At 39.6% G+C, this 19281-nt stretch overlaps 3 protein-coding genes across 3 annotated transcripts in view; 2 read left to right on the top strand and 1 right to left on the bottom strand.

Annotated features, from left to right (window-relative positions):
* Positions 1-871: 871 nt before the first annotated feature.
* On the top strand, positions 872-2388 carry LOC102386034 (stabilizer of axonemal microtubules 2). The gene is made up of 2 exons (XM_025211797.1): positions 872-1032; positions 2104-2388. Exons 1-2 carry the CDS (start codon positions 914-916, stop codon positions 2327-2329), a joined length of 345 nt encoding a protein of 114 aa, XP_025067582.1. The 5' UTR covers positions 872-913; the 3' UTR covers positions 2330-2388.
* A 2336-nt stretch (positions 2389-4724) lies between these two features.
* Positions 4725-5824, top strand: SAXO2 (stabilizer of axonemal microtubules 2). Its single transcript, XM_025211796.1, has one exon. The coding sequence runs from the start codon at positions 4766-4768 to the stop codon at positions 5807-5809; it is 1044 nt and encodes a 347-aa protein (XP_025067581.1). The 5' UTR covers positions 4725-4765; the 3' UTR covers positions 5810-5824.
* A 6551-nt stretch (positions 5825-12375) lies between these two features.
* The window catches only part of LOC102385129 (ADAMTS-like protein 3), a 77727-nt gene continuing 70821 nt past the window's right edge, over positions 12376-19281 (bottom strand). The window contains exons 16-18 of the mRNA XM_025211785.1: positions 17839-17948; positions 14852-15066; positions 12376-14333 (exon numbers count right to left, since the gene is read on the bottom strand). Of these exons, the coding sequence (XP_025067570.1) occupies positions 14224-14333; positions 14852-15066; positions 17839-17948 (435 nt within the window). The 3' untranslated portion in view covers positions 12376-14223. The remainder of the gene's footprint in view (positions 14334-14851; positions 15067-17838; positions 17949-19281) is intronic.

The raw sequence follows: 19281 nt of genomic DNA, 5'->3' as shown, positions 1-19281 counted from the left end.
GCTCCAGTCTTCCTGCCTTTGTCCCACACAGCAGTAGTGGTACCTGCCCACCCACCTGCCTGGCGCACCATGCTGCTTTGCCTCCTCATGGAGAATCTCAATGAGAAATTAAGGGAAAAAGTATCCAGAGTTAAATCGGATGAGCGTGGGATGGCAACTCTTCTTTCATATCAATTTAGTGTATCTGCCTCATTCCAATTTTAAGTGGAAGGTAAACTGGAATAGTTTACCCCAAAATTAAATCATTAACGTACAGCAGCTTAGCTTCCACTTCCTGCAAACAAATTGTAATTTTTTTGTCCGTTCACACCCTAAGATTCAGGAAGCATGTTCCAGAGAGCTGCAGGTTACAAATCAGACAAATTCTAGCACCAACAAATGTTGAAATTGTAGAAAAAAGGCAGATGGGAAGCTGTTATGATACATGGTGAATTGAGCATAAATATACAGAAGAAGAAAAAGGAAAACTAGAAGGGAAAGGGAAAATGATCACAGAAGTTGGGCAAGATAGTTATTAAATTGGGTTTTTTTTATATAGGTGAGGATAATAATGGCAGGAAAGACATAAGCAAAATCTTGGCAGAGTCATGACTGGAACAAAGCACATCAGCGTGGGGAATAGATTAAAAATTATACCATCCCTCATGTATAGATGTGAGATTCTGTGAGATGAAAATATTTGGCATCCTATGTTACTGTGACCTACACTGTTGTTGCCATAGAAAATCATTTGTTTCAAGATGCCCATGATGATGATCCTGCTTCTATTGCTATACCTTCATTGTATAGCCAAGGCATATTTTCCCTTAAATAAAACTAATTTAAATGATCTCATTTCAATATCTCATATAGACGACACCGCTGCCCTCATAAACCCACAAGGATTTATGATGATAGAGAACAGCCTTGCCTCATGACGGAATATGTGGAAAAATATCCCCAACATGGCAACATCCCTCCTCCCCAAAGCCTTAAGCCAAAGCAGGAGTACCAAGTACATCGTGGGAAAATGGAAGGAATCACAACATTTAAGTAAATACATTGAAGCAATGTGTTTTGAAAGCAATGTTTCTTATATTTTCTCATTCAGGAACGACACGTATGCTTATTGCAATCATTTCCATTGTGATATATATTTTATAATTCATTCTTTTCAAAGGTGTTTATATACAAACTTGGAATATAAAATGGCAAAAATCAATTAAGTTTCATAGTTGGCTTAGCCAGACTATTGAAGGTGATATGCAAAAAATAAAATAGTTTTGTGGGTTTCATATTGACATCTATAGAAGATCTGAAAGAGGATGTGGTGGTGGCTGCTTAATACATTAGATACCTAGCTTCATCTCTCCTGGATAACTGGGAAACTACTGTAGTACGTTCATAGATATCAGAGAAGAGGTACTTGTATGAGGAAAGTGATTTTTTATTCAAACACTTCTCAAGACCTAAAAAAATATTCCTTCAGCAAATGTAGGAGAGAGAGGACCAGAAATATCTGTTAAAAAATTAATGCAGAAGAACATCTTTCAAAGAGGAAGAGAAAGGATCATTTCATAAAGCAGAAAGTAAAAAACTGAGGGAGTACCATGCAACCTTACTTATCCATGGCAAGCTATCTTCAAACAATGTGAACCAAGTTGAAGTTGAAGCCTGTTCAGCCTGTGTCTATGTAGTACCAAAATTCAAATGGTTCGTTGCTGAAATAGTGTCTTGCACAATGATAATGTATTTGTTTGGGTGCCACATACTCAATGTGCACATATGAAACCAGATTCCTAGACAAATACTTCTTTCTTTCAGTTCTCTTTAAGCTAATTTGCACTGTTTAAATATTTGGCCTTGGATAAAGTTTAATCTTTTAACCTGGTTTCTACAATTCCACCATTTTCTTAAGTACAAAGAATAAATAATTTATCATACTTCTCCTCTGTTTATCCTGTATTTAGCCCCTAAATTTTAACTCTTTAAAAAAGGTCTCTTATTTTAGTCCCTGCACAAGAGATTTTTCATTTTTATGTTTCTATTTATGGAAAAATTACCATTGCCTCACTCAGAAAAAGGTTAGGATTTTGAGTAATGTGGTATGTATCTCCATTTCAGATCTGATTATCTTCCATATGATGTTGTGAAAAGACCTCTTCAGGTACAAGAAGAGTATAAACCAAAACCTGGAGAGATTGATCTTGGAACTACATACAAGAGAGATTATAATCCTCATAAAATACAACCAGTGACATTAGTAAGACCTTTAGAGAGAAAGCACATTCAAAGAGGAAAACTAGACACCATTCCAACCTATCAAGGTAGTAGCACATGTCACTTTTAGACAGAGAAATGGGCAGCAGGATGACTGTATTATGAATGGCCTTGCTGGAAAGGTAGAGTTTGATATCTGGCTTTGGTCTCTCATACTGGGGCCAAATAGGTGGAAGTCGGTAATCAACTTCTAAAGAAGAGGGAATGTTCTGAGTTACTGCTGATATGTTCTGAAAGGAGAAACATTTTCCACATTTCCTTGACTAGTAGGAGGGTGACTGATGTGCATTGCTTTGGGGGAATGTCTGTTTTGGAACGAGGGGAACATGGGTGGCATTACTAGTTATAATGTAAGCAAATCTTCCAGATAACATTTTCTGCAAATCAAGACTTTTTAGTGAACAGAGTCAAACTGAGGAAAATGTTCATGTTTTTAATGTTGTTATGGATGTGATGTGCTAACAAACTTGTTTTCATAACTTCTTTGCTACTGTACTTAGCTGAAGTCTTGGGCTAACAGTAATACTCTACTCTCAGCAGTTTTTAGACTCACTGAGGAGATAAGCACATTCTGATTTAAATTTTTAGAAAAGGACTGGAACTCTTGGAGAGAAAAATATATTTTATCTGACCATGAGACTATCAGTTTTGAGAAGGCAACTGAGTTCCTATTTTTCCCTCCAGGCAGACTGATTGTCCACAGTTGGTTTCAGCTCTCTCTCCACTCTAATAATGGACTGTTTGAACAACAAAAAGATAGGTTACAAAGATCAGCACAGTGGTCCTTAAACATTCTCCATTTATGTAATTCAGAAAGTTCACTGTAATTTATAACCAATCTTCTACATATGTAACATTGTACTTAAATTCTAGTGCAACTACTCTGCAACCCAAGGCCACATATAGACATTCATTTTCTGTTAGGAGAGCTAGTGTTTTCTCAGGAAAAATTGTAAGTTTACAGTTGTCCAGGCTTTTTCTCCCAGAGCAAAACTAGCTACTGCAGGAGAAAAATATCCTGGGAACAACCAGGATTAAATCACAGTCTCCTGGGAGAGTGATCATCTCTACACATTTTTTTCTCAGAGAAGCCACTGTCCTCCAGCATCCCAGGGTGCTTTGCTTTCCCATCTTGCAGGAAGACACCATGTCACTTGCTGGACTCTGACGCTCCAGCTGAGCAGGGAACAGAACATGTGCCTTTCACATTGTGCTGCAGAGAGACCCAGGCAGTCTGAATCAACCAATCAGAACTGCCAAGTTTACTGCTTTCATCTGCCTCTGGGCAGACGGGGGGAGTTTGCAGAGCATGCTGAGAGGTGTGTGTAGGGTTCCCCTAGCTGCACAGTGTCAGCATTGGAAGCTCTCTGCTCTTCAGGGGCTCAACACTGAAATACATGTTCAGGCATCTCCGGGTAAGTTTTTCTACCAGGAGAACAAACCTGGGAGAACATCTGTACACAGCCCACATTAAAAATAGCTGAGTATTGAATGATAAGATATGGCTTTTAGAGCTGCAAGCTTCAAAGACAAGAGATGTTCTGAGGATGAAGGCTAAGGTCACCAGGCCAGAAGGGAAGGATATTTAAGGTGATGAAGTCCAGGTTTGGCCATCAGAAGAGGAAGTTAGAATATTTGGAGTAAAGAAAGTAGAGCATAATGACAAAAGCTGAGATCGTGGAAGCATGGAATCAAGCATTACTGAATTTAAGGAAAGAAAACATCTTAATAACAATTCCAGTTCACTAGCTTCTTAATACTTGTCATTTAGGTCTTTAATCCCTTACTAAAATTATGTTCCTGTATTTCAGCTACCTTTGTTTATCATAGCAAAATGAAGGCTGGGAAGGTATGTGGTTACTCTCTATAAATACACCAGAAAAGAAACACAAGGAGGAACAAGAACTATTTAAGCTAAAGGAAAATGTTGGCATCATAACACATAGGCAGTAGCTACCATGAATACACATAGTCTGCAAAATAGAAAAAGATTTTTAATAATCAGAGCAATGAGGTACTGGAACAGCCTTCCACTAAGACCACTGGGACAAAAATTTACTTAGTTTTATGATGGTCAGTTTCAGTAAGAGGATTATATGACCTGGTTGCCTTCAACAGCAGATACTAAAGCCCATTGGCATGATTCAATGACTAAGGAGTTGTATGCTCCAGTCCTATGCTCTTTGTTTCATCAACAGCGCTAGGATAAAACATAAACTGTGTGGATATCCCCAGTATACCGATATTTTTATACAACAGAATACAGAAATTGAATCTGTACACCTCAAATACCCTTTTTTTCTAAAAAGAAATAATCATTATGTGGTACCAAGTAGCATTTTGTTGTATGTCTCTTAAAATTCCCAAAACTGGAGAAAAACAGAAGTGGCATTATAGCAGACACTCAAACAGAATGGTATGTCCTGCATAACTCTAATGTTCTGCTAGGAAGCGTTAACGTAAAAAGAAATTGGATTTTTTTCGATAGAATGCCCACAGATTAGTGATGAATTCCATAATCTTTCTTTCTATGGTTAAGAATTATTTTTGTCATATAGATGACTACAGATCATGGGAAGTTCAAAGAAGGGGACATAATAAATTGGACCACCCCTACCAACCACCTACAGAGAAGTTTGGAAATTCCACCACATTTCAAGATGATTTTATTCCCCGCGAGCTGAATCCTAGACAAAGCTTTAAACCTCCTTGTGTGGCCAAACTTTCAGATGTGCCTTTTAATGGTGTTACTAGTCATCGCAGTTCTTATGTTGCTCATCCACTGGAACCAAAATTTATAAGATCAAAGGAAGAATACAAGCCAAGCAGCCAACCCTTAGAAGATCTCACAACCCACCGGAATGATTTTAAAGGACTACCTGGAGAGCTTTCAAAAAGCTGCAAGCCTGAATACACCAAATTTGGGTCCAATGCTCACTTTAATGGAAGCACTGAATTCCAGGATTGTTTTCAGCCATGGTCAGTCTCATTGCCTGAAGTCCGCAAGATAAAAGAATATGTTCCACCTACAGGTAACATGGATTTAAACTCCACAAGCCATCTTGACTATGTTTGGCATGAGATCTGTCCTGTTGCTGCCATAAGACCAGTTTCTTACGGAAGAAAGAGCAAAGTCCCTTTCCAAGGAAACACCACCATGAAAGAAGACTTTCAAGCTTGGGACAGCAGCCGGCGGGAAATTATTAAAAGACATCAGGAAATTCCAAAACCCACTGGAAAATTTGATGGATTGACCACATTCAAATCTCATTATCTACCACATGAAATAATTCCAGCTCAAAGTTTCAAACCTTTACATGTTGCTCTCCCAAGTTCAGCTCGGTTTGAAGATGAAACCATATATCGTACAGAGTATACAACAAAGAAACAAGACATCTGCCCAGCAAACTATTCATCTCCTCCAGGATATGTCTACATAAACACAGATTCTCAGGGTCACAAGTTTTTCCACAAGGTTACTCCAGAAATGAATACATTTTCAGAATCCAATGGTAATCATATTGCAAAGGAAGTAGCTGTTGTGTCATAACTTGTAATTTTACTGGTTTACACAATTTTATAACACATTTGGAATCTTTGGAGCTAAGATTCAAAACAAATATAAAAACAAATGGCAATTGAATATGTAATTTCTTATTGTAATTTTTAAAATGTTAAAATTACTTAAATTGATTATACTCTATAAATTATAGTTTTAAAATCTAAGATTAGACAACTCGTGCTAGCAGTATTCTCCTGAATATTTTGCATGAAATCTATTCTCTTTAATTGTGCGTCTACAATTTTCTGTGTTTTCTAGTTTTCAATATGTTCCAGTCCACACATATGTCATAAGCATTTAAACATGATAGCTGTTTCCTGGATTTTTAAAAGATCATTAAATATCTATATTAGCAATAATAGGCCTTAAATATAGTTTCGGCACAATTAAAATGTTCACAATATAGTTCATGTAACTGACAATCTAATTTAGGAGATATTCTTAGTATTACTTTTGAAATATGGCTTTAACATAGTTTTCTTTAACAGCATAGAAAAAGGATCTTTTAAAAAATCTTGCTAGCCAAACTGAATTATAAATTTGCTCCCATGGTCAGTCTCATTGCCTGAGGTCTGCAAGATAAAAGAATATGTTCCACCTACAGCTAACATGGATTTAAACTCTACAAGTATGTTCAGCATGAGATCTGTCTTGTTGCCCCAGTAAGACCAGTTTCTTATGGAAGAAAGAGCAAAGTCTACTTCCAAGGAAACACCACTATGAAAGAACACTTTCAAGCTTGGGACAGCAGCCAGCAAGAAATTATTAAAAGACATCAGGAAATTCCAAAACCCATTGGAATATTTGATGAACTGACCAAATTCAAATCTCATTATCTACCATGAGATCATTCCAGCTCAAGGTTTCAAACCTTTACATGTTGCTCTCCCTAGGTCAGCTCGGTTTGAAGATAAAACCATGCATTGTACAGAATATATTCCAAGGAACAAGATATCTGCCTGGCAAGCTATTTATCGTCTCCAGGATGCGTCTATATGAACACAGATTCTCAGGATCACAAGTCTTTCCTTAAGGTTACTCTAAAAATGAAGAACTCTTTCAGAATCCAATGGGAATTATACTGCAAAGAAAGTAGCTGTTGTGTCATAACTTTTAATTTTAAATGTTTACACATTCTTATGAAATACCATATCTTCTTACATATAACACACACCCAAAAATCAGCCACTGGAAAATGGAGGGGTGGAGCGTACATTATAAGTTAGGAAATATGGTAACAGAAATTTCTGCCACTTCAGCTTCTGCTAGGCACAAGTGGAAGAACTCTATACATGAACCACAGAAGGCAGAACAATGAGTAAGCTACTGCTACTCTATTACCTACTACAAGCAAAATTATTTTTCTTTGTTCTGTCTTTCAAAAACAAGGGGCATATCCTATTCTATGGCATGTTATAGATGAGGAAAATATGGTATTTAGAATCTTTAGGACAAGTACAGATGTTCCTTTTGTACTTCTAAAATTATTTATTTCTTAAAGTGTTTCTCGATTATAGTTTAAAAATCAAAGATTAGGCAAATTGTGTTAATAGGTTCCTCCTGAATATTTTGAATGAAGTCTATCCTCTTTAATTGTGCTCCTATAATTTTCTGTGCTTTCCAGTTTTCATTGTGTTCCATCCCATGCACATGTAATGCCATTTACATATTACAACATTTGTTCTGGCCTTTAAAAAAATCATTACATTTATATGATACCAATTATATGCCTTACCTATAGTTTAAGCACAATATAAATTTTCGTAGCATAGTTTATGAAACTGAAAATCTAAATGAACAGACCTTCTCAACACTACTTCTGAAACATGGTTTTGATGTAGTTTCTTTAAGCAGTGTGGAAAAAGGATTTTTTTTTTTAAATCTTGTTAGCAGAACTGTAGGCCCATTGCCTATAACATATCATAAATGGACCTCAGAAGATAAATACATTTTCCATGCTGATCAAGGAAACTCTACTAGAATGGTATTAACATGTTCTTACCTTTGTTTTTCTTTAGAACAGTTTCCTCCTACACCGGATAAAGCCTAAATGTCAAATTTTAACTATAACAAAAAGTAATCTGCTAATTACTTTGTACACATATACAGGAGCATGTTTTTCTGAGAGAAAAAAATGTTGTTGATTCTAGTTCTTAGTTTCTCAACAAATTTTTTTTCCATGTTTCATGTAAACAGAAGGAATATTTTGTTGACATTATACGTATAATTGACTACCTGTCAAAATAAGAGATATTAAATGTTTTTTACAAAGCATTTGTCTTTTTATAAAAATGTAAGAAGCTGTTTGAATCCAGGATTTAGAATGAACCCTTATTGTATTTCTGTGATTAACAATGCTGTCATATTCTTTCTTATCACAAACAATATAACTTTTAGTATTGCATATGCTTTTCTACTTACTGCTGCAGGAAAGTAATTTTACCTCTGAAGAGTTTTGAATTTGTAATGGTTAGCCAATCAGTGATAAAAAGGACTAAACAACTGCACAGTATTTGAAAGCAGGAACTGAAACACATGAGGAAGAAACCAGAATTGCCAGGCATGTTATCTTTGTATAACCACTACATGAGACTTCTGGTGTTCTTACAATATTGGTTATTCCCAGAAGTCACCCCCCCCCCTTCTTTGTACTGTGTGAATTTGATTGAACTGAGCTGAATTTTCAGTTAAAGTAAATTTTTTTTGAAGCCCGTAATTTGTCGAGTTTTTAAAGAGATGTGTTTGGTTGTCTTTTTCATTACACATGTGGCATGAGTAAGGGGCATTGTGTAGACAGGGCAGGGATGCAGGGACTGAATTCTAGCTCAAAGTCACAGCTAGATCCCTGCTTTCCCTCTCATGCACAAGGGCCAACTTCACACCACACATCCGCTTCTATGTCCTGTATAATGTCTCACTGGGCAAGTACCTCAAGCACAAATGGAGGGGACTCTTAACATCCTATCCCTCCCCTGTGTGGGCATTCAGCAAAACTCACAAGTAAGAAATGGGATCCCATTTATACATATATAGAAATGTACTAAGGGTTGCAAAGAAATACAACAGCACTTTCAAATAGGTGTCATAATTTGCGTCTGGGTTTATTTGATTTCAGTGGGTTTTCTTGCTTTTCTTTTTGACCCAGAATGCTTCCTCTAAAATTACGTGAAGGGCAGGTGGTCTTTGTGATAGTATTATTAAACTACCATGCCCCTGACATCATGTTTTTAGGCATATTATCAACCCATAGTAATACCATTATACTGGAAGCAGTTTTGATTTGTACAGATTCCTACAACAGGCTTTATCAATGTTTTGGGCCAATTTGTCCCTAAACAATGTGGTTTATTAACAATTTTGTCACAAAGAATAGCAGTTTAAAAAACAAATATTCCCAATGCAATATCCTTACTGAGCCTTAAAATAAATATTTTATGGTGCCCTTTCAGATGAAGGTGTAAAAGTAGAAAAGTTACCCAAGCAAGTTCAATACTAAAATGCAATTGTATGCAACAAGTTACACAACTAGCCTATATAATTGTTAGGCAAAACCTTATTCTCCTAAATCAGGGGTGATCAACCCCCTGTCTGTGAGCCAGATACAGCCTGTACAGCAATTTCATCTGGACCAAGTGCCTGGAAATTTGGGAGAGGAGGAGCAGTTGCACCATTAATTGCTGGTCCCACGCTGCCAGATTTCTAGACCTGTGGGGAGCCCTATAGGCCAGATAACATGACCCTGTACACCAGATTGGGCTGGCTCAGGACTGGATTAACTTGTGCATAGGTCCGATCGGAGGAAGGCAGGTCCAGAGTGGGCAGCAGGGGCCAAATCAGGTGGCAGTGAAACAGGGCAACTCACAGCTAGGTTCAGTGGCATGGGTCCAGGTTGGGTGGCACATGGCCAGATCAGGTCATGTAGGTCCAGATTGTGACAACATAGGTTTGGATCGAGGCGGTGCAGATCTGGATCGAAAGGTACAGGTCCAGATCAGGCAATGCACAACCAGATTGGGAAGTGCAGGTCCAGACTGGGGTGGGCATGGCTGGATCTAGCGACACAGGTCCATGTTGGGCAGTATGTGGACGGATCCAGTGGCATGGGTCCAAATTGGGCAGCACATGGCTGGATCAGAAGGCGCAGGTCTTGACCATAATGGCCTGTGTCTGGATTGGGCAGTATGTGGCCAAATCAGGTGCCTTGGGTCTCTATTGTGACATATGGGATACAGCCTACAGACTGACTCCATGCCACTCATCTGGCCCATGGAGGTAAATGGATAGTTACCACTCTCCTAAAGGATATGCAAAAAAAAAAGTGGCATAGATTCTACACCATAAAACTAGAACCCATGCATATTTTTTCAGCACTGGAGGCATCTGTTTGGCTCATGAGACAATAGATTTGTGCCAAGTGAGGCATCAGCTCATTGAACTGCTCCAAGTGTGGCTGTGAAGCCCAATTCTTGAATAACAGTCCCCTTTGCACTTATCATAGGAAGTTCATATCTAACACTTTTGAATGTGGTGTGGGGTTCTTCCTGAGGTTTCTTCTTTCCTCTACTTGTTGAGCCCTTCTTTCCTCACAAGCCTTCATTCTGCCCTTAATAGACTGTTTCCAAGCACTTCAATCCTCAGCAGTCTTCTCCCAGTTGTTTGGCACAATGTTCATTGCTTTCATCTCTCCCTCACAAATGTCTTTGAAATGGAGATAAGGATGCCTATATGGTCATCTTCCCATAAAGAGCTCTCCATACAAGAGATCCTTGGGTATATGGCCAATGTCCATTTTCCGCATAACCAAGGCAAAGTCAATGCTGACTGAGAAGAGCATGAATGCTCAGTATGTTGGCACCTTTCAAGACCTCAGCATGGGCAACTTTACCTGACCTGACCTTTTTCAGTATTAACATCTAGGACTACTACTACGCTGACACATTATTTCCTTAGCAGTCATTTAATTCCTATCTCATACAAATATTATGACATTTTCTTGTTCAGCATTCTTACTTTTAAGTTCTCCTTTCTCATAGCAATTACAAGTGCAATGGATGCTTTCAAGAAGCCGAGTGTTTCATGCTGTGTGCTGCAACTCACCCAATAATTACAAAACCATGTGGCTATTTCCCTGGATCTGGCCAATCTCTGCTTAGTGCAACTTCTGAAGAATTGGGCTAGGGACAGACATAACACATAAACTGGTTTAAGTGATCAGAAACTGGTTTAAACCTGTAACAGAACAGATGTTTAGTGCACATAAACCAGTTTGAAAATGGCTGAAACTGGTTTGGGATAAACCTGGCTGCATGTAGTATCAGACTTGACTGATTTGAGTCAAACCGATCTATGCAATGTCTGTCCCACCAAACACCCCCAGCATCCCAGCATGCTCTCTGGGCTGGGCAGTGCTCTCTGCTCCCCAGCAGAGCTGGGCCCTCCCCTCTCCTTCCTGGCCAGAGCTCTGGCAGAGACTTGCAGACACAGCAGCATCTGCCTGTCTTCTCCCTGCTAAGCAGGAATTATTCCCCCCTCCCCTCTGCCTTACGTAGACACCTCAACTTTAGCTAGCAGATCACATGCTGGCTACAGTTCACGCTGTGGGAGATGATAGGCAGACAGGCTTTTTGGAGCTAATCAGCAGGTAGCTTAATGTCCTTCCTTGGAAATGCTGTTTAAAAAGAGCTCCATTAGTTAATGGAGAGAGGCTTTGCTTTCTTAAAGGGTTGATAAACACTGAGTTACGGGTGATAAACATTCCCTGCTGGGCTGCTTGGGGTTGGGGGGAGGGAATAATCAGAGTGTCCTGCCGGGCCTGGCCATGCCCCGCTCAGCTCAGCCCTGTGGAAGTCAAGGGAGGGCTGCTCTAGCACCCCCAGCTTCAAGCCTAAGCCACTGCTGGCATATGCCTGCATTTCTGTGATGTCTGTCCAGTTACAAAACTGATTTAGCCTAGCCAGATTAGACTAACTTGCAAAGATTGAATCAATTCAGGCTCAGGCTTTTTGAATGTCTGTTCCCTAGTCCTGGAGAGAAAAAGTGACTGCACTGTACCTTGACACATATTCCTGGTTCTGGAACTGGTTCAGTCTTCATTGCAACTTACAGAACTTTCAGGATAGCTCTAATGGTGACATCCATTAACAATGGTTGCACAAGAAACATTTCCATCAGTTGGGGATCAGCAGAGGCCAGCAGTACTCTGGCTATATCTCCTTTCACCATCAGACATGCCTAAATTACTGGTACTCCCTAGGCAAGAAGTGAAAGTATGTGAGGGAGCTTATAGTAGAGAAATGATTACACTGGGTCTTGGGAGACAGAGAAGCCTCCTACTCACTACTTAAAGTAGTTTTAAGCATGATTTGCATCTCTACAACAGTCCAAGGCAAACTTTAGTTTACCTGAGGATCTGGTCCATAACCTGTCCAAATGAGAAAAAAACGTAATTTTTAAGGAACCAAGAATGTGGAACTAATACAATGATAACATAACATTAGTGATGGCAGCATAGGTATTGTGGAAATTACATTAATAACCTTTGTATAAAAATGCAGTTCAATAACCAAAGTAGAGTTTATTTCAGAAATATCAAAACTAGGTTTATAAAAGATAAATGTCAGGCATCTTTGGTTACTACAGTAGCATTAAAATAAGCTCCAGAGGAATGTCATGCTAGCTGCAATAACAAACATTTACAGCATTGGTTTCCATATAGCATGCATACTTAGCCAAAGACAAAATCAAAGCAATGAAGTAGTGCTATATGTTAACATTAAAAAATTTAAATACAAAGAAAAAAACCATGAATAAGAAATTTTGGTAATAAGAAAAATATATGTCCCAAAATCTTTATTAAACACTGTACAAGACAAAATATTGCACTTTTAAAATCAGACAATAAATATACACAAAAGTATTTTACAAGTGTTTTGCTCTTTTAATTTAAAAACTGTTTAAACAATCAAGACCCATTATTGATTTTAAAAGGTAATGATCAGGAATATCCTCTCTTTGCAGTCAGCCTAGGACACAACTGTCCACACGAAACACTTCCTATACAGTAGTGTTAATCTAATTTTCAGTGATGCAAACCCATGGTGTAGGGATACTGTTGGTAACACCATTCTTACAGCATGCCTACTGATTAACCTATTAACACAGGGTCAAATTCAGCTATGTATTGAGGCCTCCAACTTGTGCAATAGTGTGGAAGCTACAAAAGAAAACAGAATTACCATCAGTAGCCCTGTACAGACTTCTCCAGGGTAAAAACCAACTAATATTTAGCTCCCTTGGGTCCACAATTTGCTATACAGAAAAAAAATTACATAAGGATGTCATGATCATAAATTCCTTGCTCATATAATACTAGAATGTTTAAGGGTCAAGAGGAAAGTCAACTTGACTGAAAACCACTTAAAATGGATTTCTTACACATGTCTATTTTCATAATTAACAACCCTTTCCTCCTACTTTTTTTCCATGGCTGTAAAAATATGAAATATTTATTCAGCCAATAGAGCTTGACAAGCACCTTTGACCAGTTTTTGGTTTTAGTTCCCCATTTGACTGTGTGCAAGAGATCAGTCTTCCGAATGTTTCATTCACAGCTCTGACAAGGAAGCCTTGTTTCTAATTTAAAATCAGTAGAGAAGACTAATCTTGCCACTACTTTGATCATATTTCAGTGACTGGAGTAGAAGAATAGGAATAAAAGAAAAATGACACCTCATTTATTCAAACACAGATGCACGGCTGGTTGAAAACTGTAACAGCTTCTACAGTGCTTTTTACTGCATGCACGTAAATACAGAAATGAGAAATGAAATGCATTGCTGTGGATTCATCTGACAGCTAATCTCAATAAAGTTTATCCTGTGAGACTGACCCTTAGCTCAAACAGTTATGAAAATGCAGTCACTGCCAAATTCTTTATAGCTACAAGCCATAGCTCCTATAAATTTAAGTATCATGTTATATTTGATAAAATAAGAGAAACAAAAATGGATCAACAGATGCTGCATTCCAAAATTCTTTTAAGGATTTTTGACTTGGCTTTCTAATAACTCCAGTGAAGTAAGCATTACCTAGAGCTTTTGAGATAATATTTTTTTCCTGATTAAATTATGCTTGGATAGCCTGTAAAGTTCTATAGATCATGTGCCAAAATATTTTCTTCTTAATCCAGACATTAATTTTTTTAATACACTAAAAACTCAATTGCAGAAAAATATCCTGTCTGGTGTACCGTTCTACAATGCTGTTTCTTATCAACCTCATGTATCCATTTAACTGTTATGTCTACTACTATTATATACAAGTATACATTTCTTATGGTCTAGATATAATGAACCTCTCGTTTCATCTCTTCACTGCAGCATCATGAACTTTCCATAGAAGATTTACACTTCTTGACATGACTGACAACATCTTTGTTTGTAGATGTCTATCAAGCATAACTTTAGATGCTTTACAAATGTACAGTAGTGAGTTGTATCCTTGCATTCGCCTTCTGAAAAATATATTTAAACATTAAAAGGCTTTATAATGAAGAAAGGATAAATAGTAAAAACCAATCATCATAAATTTCAAATAAATGCAGGCTTGATGGTAATCAGGTTACATTATGATTTCATTTCTGACAACAGGATTCAGTTCATGTTCTGGTCACCAATTGTTTTGAGACTGGTCATCTCATCATATCCACCCCTCTATTGTACACTTTAATTCTGTATCTCAGTTTGGCAAAATCAACAGCATGTTCTGGAAACTCAGGAATGAATAGGGAAGGTGCAGAAGTCAAACCTGTAACATGCCTGATTTTAAACAGGCATGTTTAATTCTTCAAAATGTAACTGACTTGGATTTGGAAACAAGTGCGCCACCAATGATAAAACCTTTGTGGGAGAGGACAGCTTTACCTTTGATGTGCAATCAAATGCTTGTAAAATAGTTTGCATACAGTTCACCTTCTAAATAAAACCACTACAACCTATTAATATGCTCAGATATAAATAAATGTTTACATACTGCCACAGGAAGTGACATTGCAATGTTGCCAGGTCACTGGCTTCTTTCTCCACCCACAGTATTGATCAGGCACAGGTTTATTATTCTTTCTGTGTATACAGGCTACTTGTCGTGACTGGAATCCACTGCCACAGTCTACACTGCAGGGTCTCCAGGGACCTGCCCACCAGTACACATCACATGTCTCTGAGGAGCAGTTTCTTCTGGCAGCTGATCTGTAGAGATAAACAAATAGTAGTGAAAGATTTATGTTTGTGCTAGATGCCTTCTTCCTACAGTTATTAATTATACATCAGTCATCACAAAATAAAAAGAAATGAGTCCTTGTTTGTTTAAACTACTGCACCTTCACCCTGGGATAGAGAAAATAGTTTGATGCTTATGGAAAGTCTGGATGGAAAGTATTAATAAAATTACTACTTAGCAAAACAAATCCATTTTAATTTAATTTACCATTTACCATAATGGATACTACAAATGTTTTACACAGAACGGGCACATGCAGTATGTGGCACTGCAAACACTGAACAGTCCAGTATCCAGGGGTCAAAAAACCCCCAGAAAAAAACCCCAGTGCAACACATGCTCGGCCAGCATGTGCTGCTGAAAAGTGGAGCTGGGCTGCCTGGAGCTGTGCTGCGGCTGCCGGTCAGGCTCCATGCGATGGAATCACCATGGCTGCAGCCTCGGGAGTCTCCCAGGACGCTAGGTAAGGCTGCTGGGGCCAGCCCAGTACTGGCCCCAGCTTCCCCTACCCCATCCAGGGCAACTTGCCATGTGCCAAGGTGCACATGGCACAGGCATTCTCAAGACAAGTAGCGGCAGCGCAAGATGCACCACTGCTGCTTGAACCTGGGGAACCAAACATCCACATCTGGATGCGCCCAACCAGTCTCTTCAGAATAGCATCCCTCTGCTGATACCAAGACTTCTCCAGAAGACTTTTTAATTTCTGATGTGAAATTCTGAGCTATTTCAGTAAAGTGGAGATATTATCATGTATTTCAGTGAAGTGAAAATTTCACACAAGGTTCTGCAAAAATGCCTTAAAATGGTCTAATTATATTAAAAATAATACGTGCACACTGTACATGTTCCTTTAATACTTTCATCCTTTATTCACCTACTTTCCCACTCACTGAGCACATCTACACATTGCCCTATGGTGTCATGCTTTAGTACTTCCCTTTGAAAGTACTAAAGCATGACGCAGTAGGGGCAGTTACTGTACCATATGCATGGTACACAGTTAGATTTCGCCACTATGTCACCATAGCAGTAGACTATAATGGGGAACCACACTGCTATGGCAATGTAGCTGCTGATCACGTGTAGATCCATATGATCACTGTCACCGTAGCACGTTGTACAGTGATGTAGTGCATAAGTGACGTGTAGCGGAGGCACAGGGGGCATGTGCCCCGCCCTGAGATTGGCCCTTGCCAGCCAGAGGCTGGGGGCACCAAGAGAAGTGCCAGCCAGTGCCCCTACTGAGATTGGCATCGGCCAGTGAGTGGGGGCACTGAGAGAAGCATCGGTGGCACTTCCAGTTTTGCTGCTGGTGCTTCTGGGGTCGGTGATTGGCTGGGGGGATCCCCACCCCGGTCGGCGATTGGCTGCTGGGCCCCCCTCCCAGTTGATGATCAGCTGCTTGTGCCCCCCCTTCTCCCCCCCAGACTCAGGAGGTACCAGTCTCCCATGACGTCGTGCATAGCTACATTGTGGTAGGGCAACGTGTAGATGCACCCACTGAATCCCACCTCAAACAAATATACTTTCTCCCACAAGTCATCATTAATTGTTCCTTCACCTTGGCAAATTGTTCCTGTTAGTTTTTTAAATTATGTACACTCTAGTTAGATCCCAATTCAGCAACACACTGGAGCATGTGCCAAAATAAATCTCAAATAACCCAACAGGAATATGCTGATTATAATCTTGTTGAGTTGTCAAATCTGTAATTTTCCTTTAACACGAAACTATTTAGAGGTTTAAAACAAATCAACCAAGTGCCTAGAAATAACATGCATCTCAAGAATAGAATCACATCTTTCTGTTTATTCAACTTTTCATTTCTTGCCTTGGCTGTCTGAGAAAGTACAGCGTCAGCAGCACGCACTTAAGAGGCACAGAGTGTGTTTGTTTTCCAAGAGAATAACACATACTGCAAAACACGATGCCCAAGAAAACTCTAATTTTACAAAGTTTAGTCTGTAGCAATCTAAAATCAAAAGAATCATCAACAGTGGCACAGTTTAATAATGAAAGACCTCTAAAAAAAAAGTCTACTTCTGATTTGCAATGTTATTACATTTTTTTAACTCAGCCCAAATAAGGAGAAGGACATTAAAACAGTGGAAACCTCTGTTACATATAATATGCATGTTGCATAACTCTAGAAAAATCCCCATTTTTTCTTGATCTGCAGTTTAGTAATTATCTAGTTTTAAGTCCAAGATAAATGCTACTATCCACCTCAGGAATCTGCAACCTTTGAGGAGTGGCGGTCCAAAATAATGCAGCTTGGTATGAGGTAGGCTGGCATTTCCAAACTGGCTATCACTCACGTTTCTTCCCTGCCCCTGACACTGTTGCTTCCTCCTGCTGCTATGTGTGGGACTCGCCACAGAATCTCTCCAGCACTGAAATGCCACCAATATCCGGGCTTTGCAGGCCGACTGAAATCAAGTGAGAGGCTGGATCTGCCAGAGGCCGGTCACCCCGGTCTATATGATTCCATTTAGGAATTAAGGGTGTGTGTAGACGAAACGGGGGCCCTAAATCAAAGTGGTGGGTTTTTAAAAACACTGCTTCAATTTAGGGCCCTTTAAACTCCTGTGTCGTGCACACACCTGAACTTACCTGCCTCTCAGGTGGCAGGGAGGGGAGCTGTCGGTGGGTGGAGCAGTCCCTGGGTTGGGGGTGGGGGGCAGGGGGGAGGCTTGTGCTTCTCTGCATGGGTTTTTGTACTGTTTGAAACTACATACCTCCTCCTTTCATTACAATAGGAATCTGGAACCAAAGATCCATTGCGATGCTGACATACGAAATGACGGGGCTGTAGCCCTACCGCATGGTGTACGCAGTGACCAGAACACTAAAATAAAGTTAAACAATTGTATCAGTATCAGTGAATCAACATTACTATATCACCATCCTGACTGACATTCAGACTATTCACCTGGGCATCAACTTGGTCTAGGTCCTGACATCCAGGAGGTAATGAAGTCTTGCAGATTCTTGCTGCATCCATACAGCTAAACCTCTCGCCAGGCTCTCACCATTTCATGACTCTGTTAATGAAACCTCTTTTGGCTTGATCAATGCAATCCTCCCCATCAATACCCCTCCAGAATGAGGCTGCAAAGATCATTTTCCTGGGCTGTCTCTGAGCATCACTCCTCACTATGCATTGCTCTTGTGGTTTCCCCTTCTCTACAGCATTAAACACAAGCAGCCTCTGCTCACTTTCAATGTCCTTCACAGGTTATTATTTTACATTCAGTACAGAAATCTTGAATCCTTTCCATGATCAGGCCATGATACCAGCCTCCCTCATCTATTTGTCTGGTTTTCAAATACACACCTTCATGCTTTCTTTCAGGTTGCCCTTCATGCTTGAGAGGTCCTTGCCATAAACATCTGAAAAGCTGCTTCCCTCTATTCCTTCAAAACCCTTCTTAAAAATCTCCTTTACCAAGATGTCTACAAAACTATTGACAAGAGGTTGTGGATGGACTATGGCTATCACAGGGGTAGGCAATGGTTTTTGGCCGGAGTGCCAAAAAACCCACAATGTCTACCTTGTGAGGTGCCGGAGTGCCGGCATGCCGCAAAAACAAAACTGGGGCAGAGGGGGTACATGGCAGGATGCACTGCATATTTAATACAGTTAAAAATCATTAATGTTGCCTTTTTTTTTTCTTTTTCTTTTTTTTTTTTTTTTTACAGTAAATACCAGGCTTTCTAAAAATTCAAAACCTGATGACAAGAAATAAAACTTCATGTACTGCCTTTGAACTTGTAAATTTTTTTTTTCTTGTTAAGCATGTTGTGATTGTGCGGGCCGTCTCCAGATCCCATCCTCGTCGCCATGTGCGGGCGGCGGGGAGCGATCCAGGCCCTTTTTCGCGCCGCGCGGCCAGCAGCCCGGGCACGCTGGGTTGGAGAAAACAGGCGCCACACTAGAATTAGGCACAGACACGTAATGGTTGATTCAAGATTGTTTACTTACACCGAAGATGGTCGCGGTGCAGGCTGGACAGTTTCCCAGGCACAGCTCCGCTTAAATCCTCATTTGAGGACTCAGACAATATTCGATCACTCCCACGGAGTTGTCGAGGCTCCGTGGATCCTTTTGTTCACTCACAATTCACTCACACGAAGTTTGCTAGGCTCCGTGGGTCCTTTTTTTGCGCGCAGGGAGAGGG

Source organism: Alligator sinensis, unplaced genomic scaffold (genome assembly GCF_000455745.1).
Source record: "Alligator sinensis unplaced genomic scaffold, ASM45574v1 scaffold259_1, whole genome shotgun sequence".
In the NCBI taxonomy this organism is placed as follows: domain Eukaryota; kingdom Metazoa; phylum Chordata; order Crocodylia; family Alligatoridae; genus Alligator; species Alligator sinensis.
This window is presented reverse-complemented; position numbering and strand designations above follow the sequence as displayed.

Coding starts and splice junctions, on each gene's coding strand:
- LOC102386034 (XM_025211797.1), top strand. CDS start 914: ATGACGGAATATGTGGAAAAATATCCCCAACATGGCAACATCCCTCCT. Junction 1,033..2,103: donor GAAGGAATCACAACATTTAA/GTAAATACATTG, acceptor TCTCCATTTCAG/ATCTGATTATCTTCCATATG.
- SAXO2 (XM_025211796.1), top strand. CDS start 4,766: ATGAATTCCATAATCTTTCTTTCTATGGTTAAGAATTATTTTTGTCAT.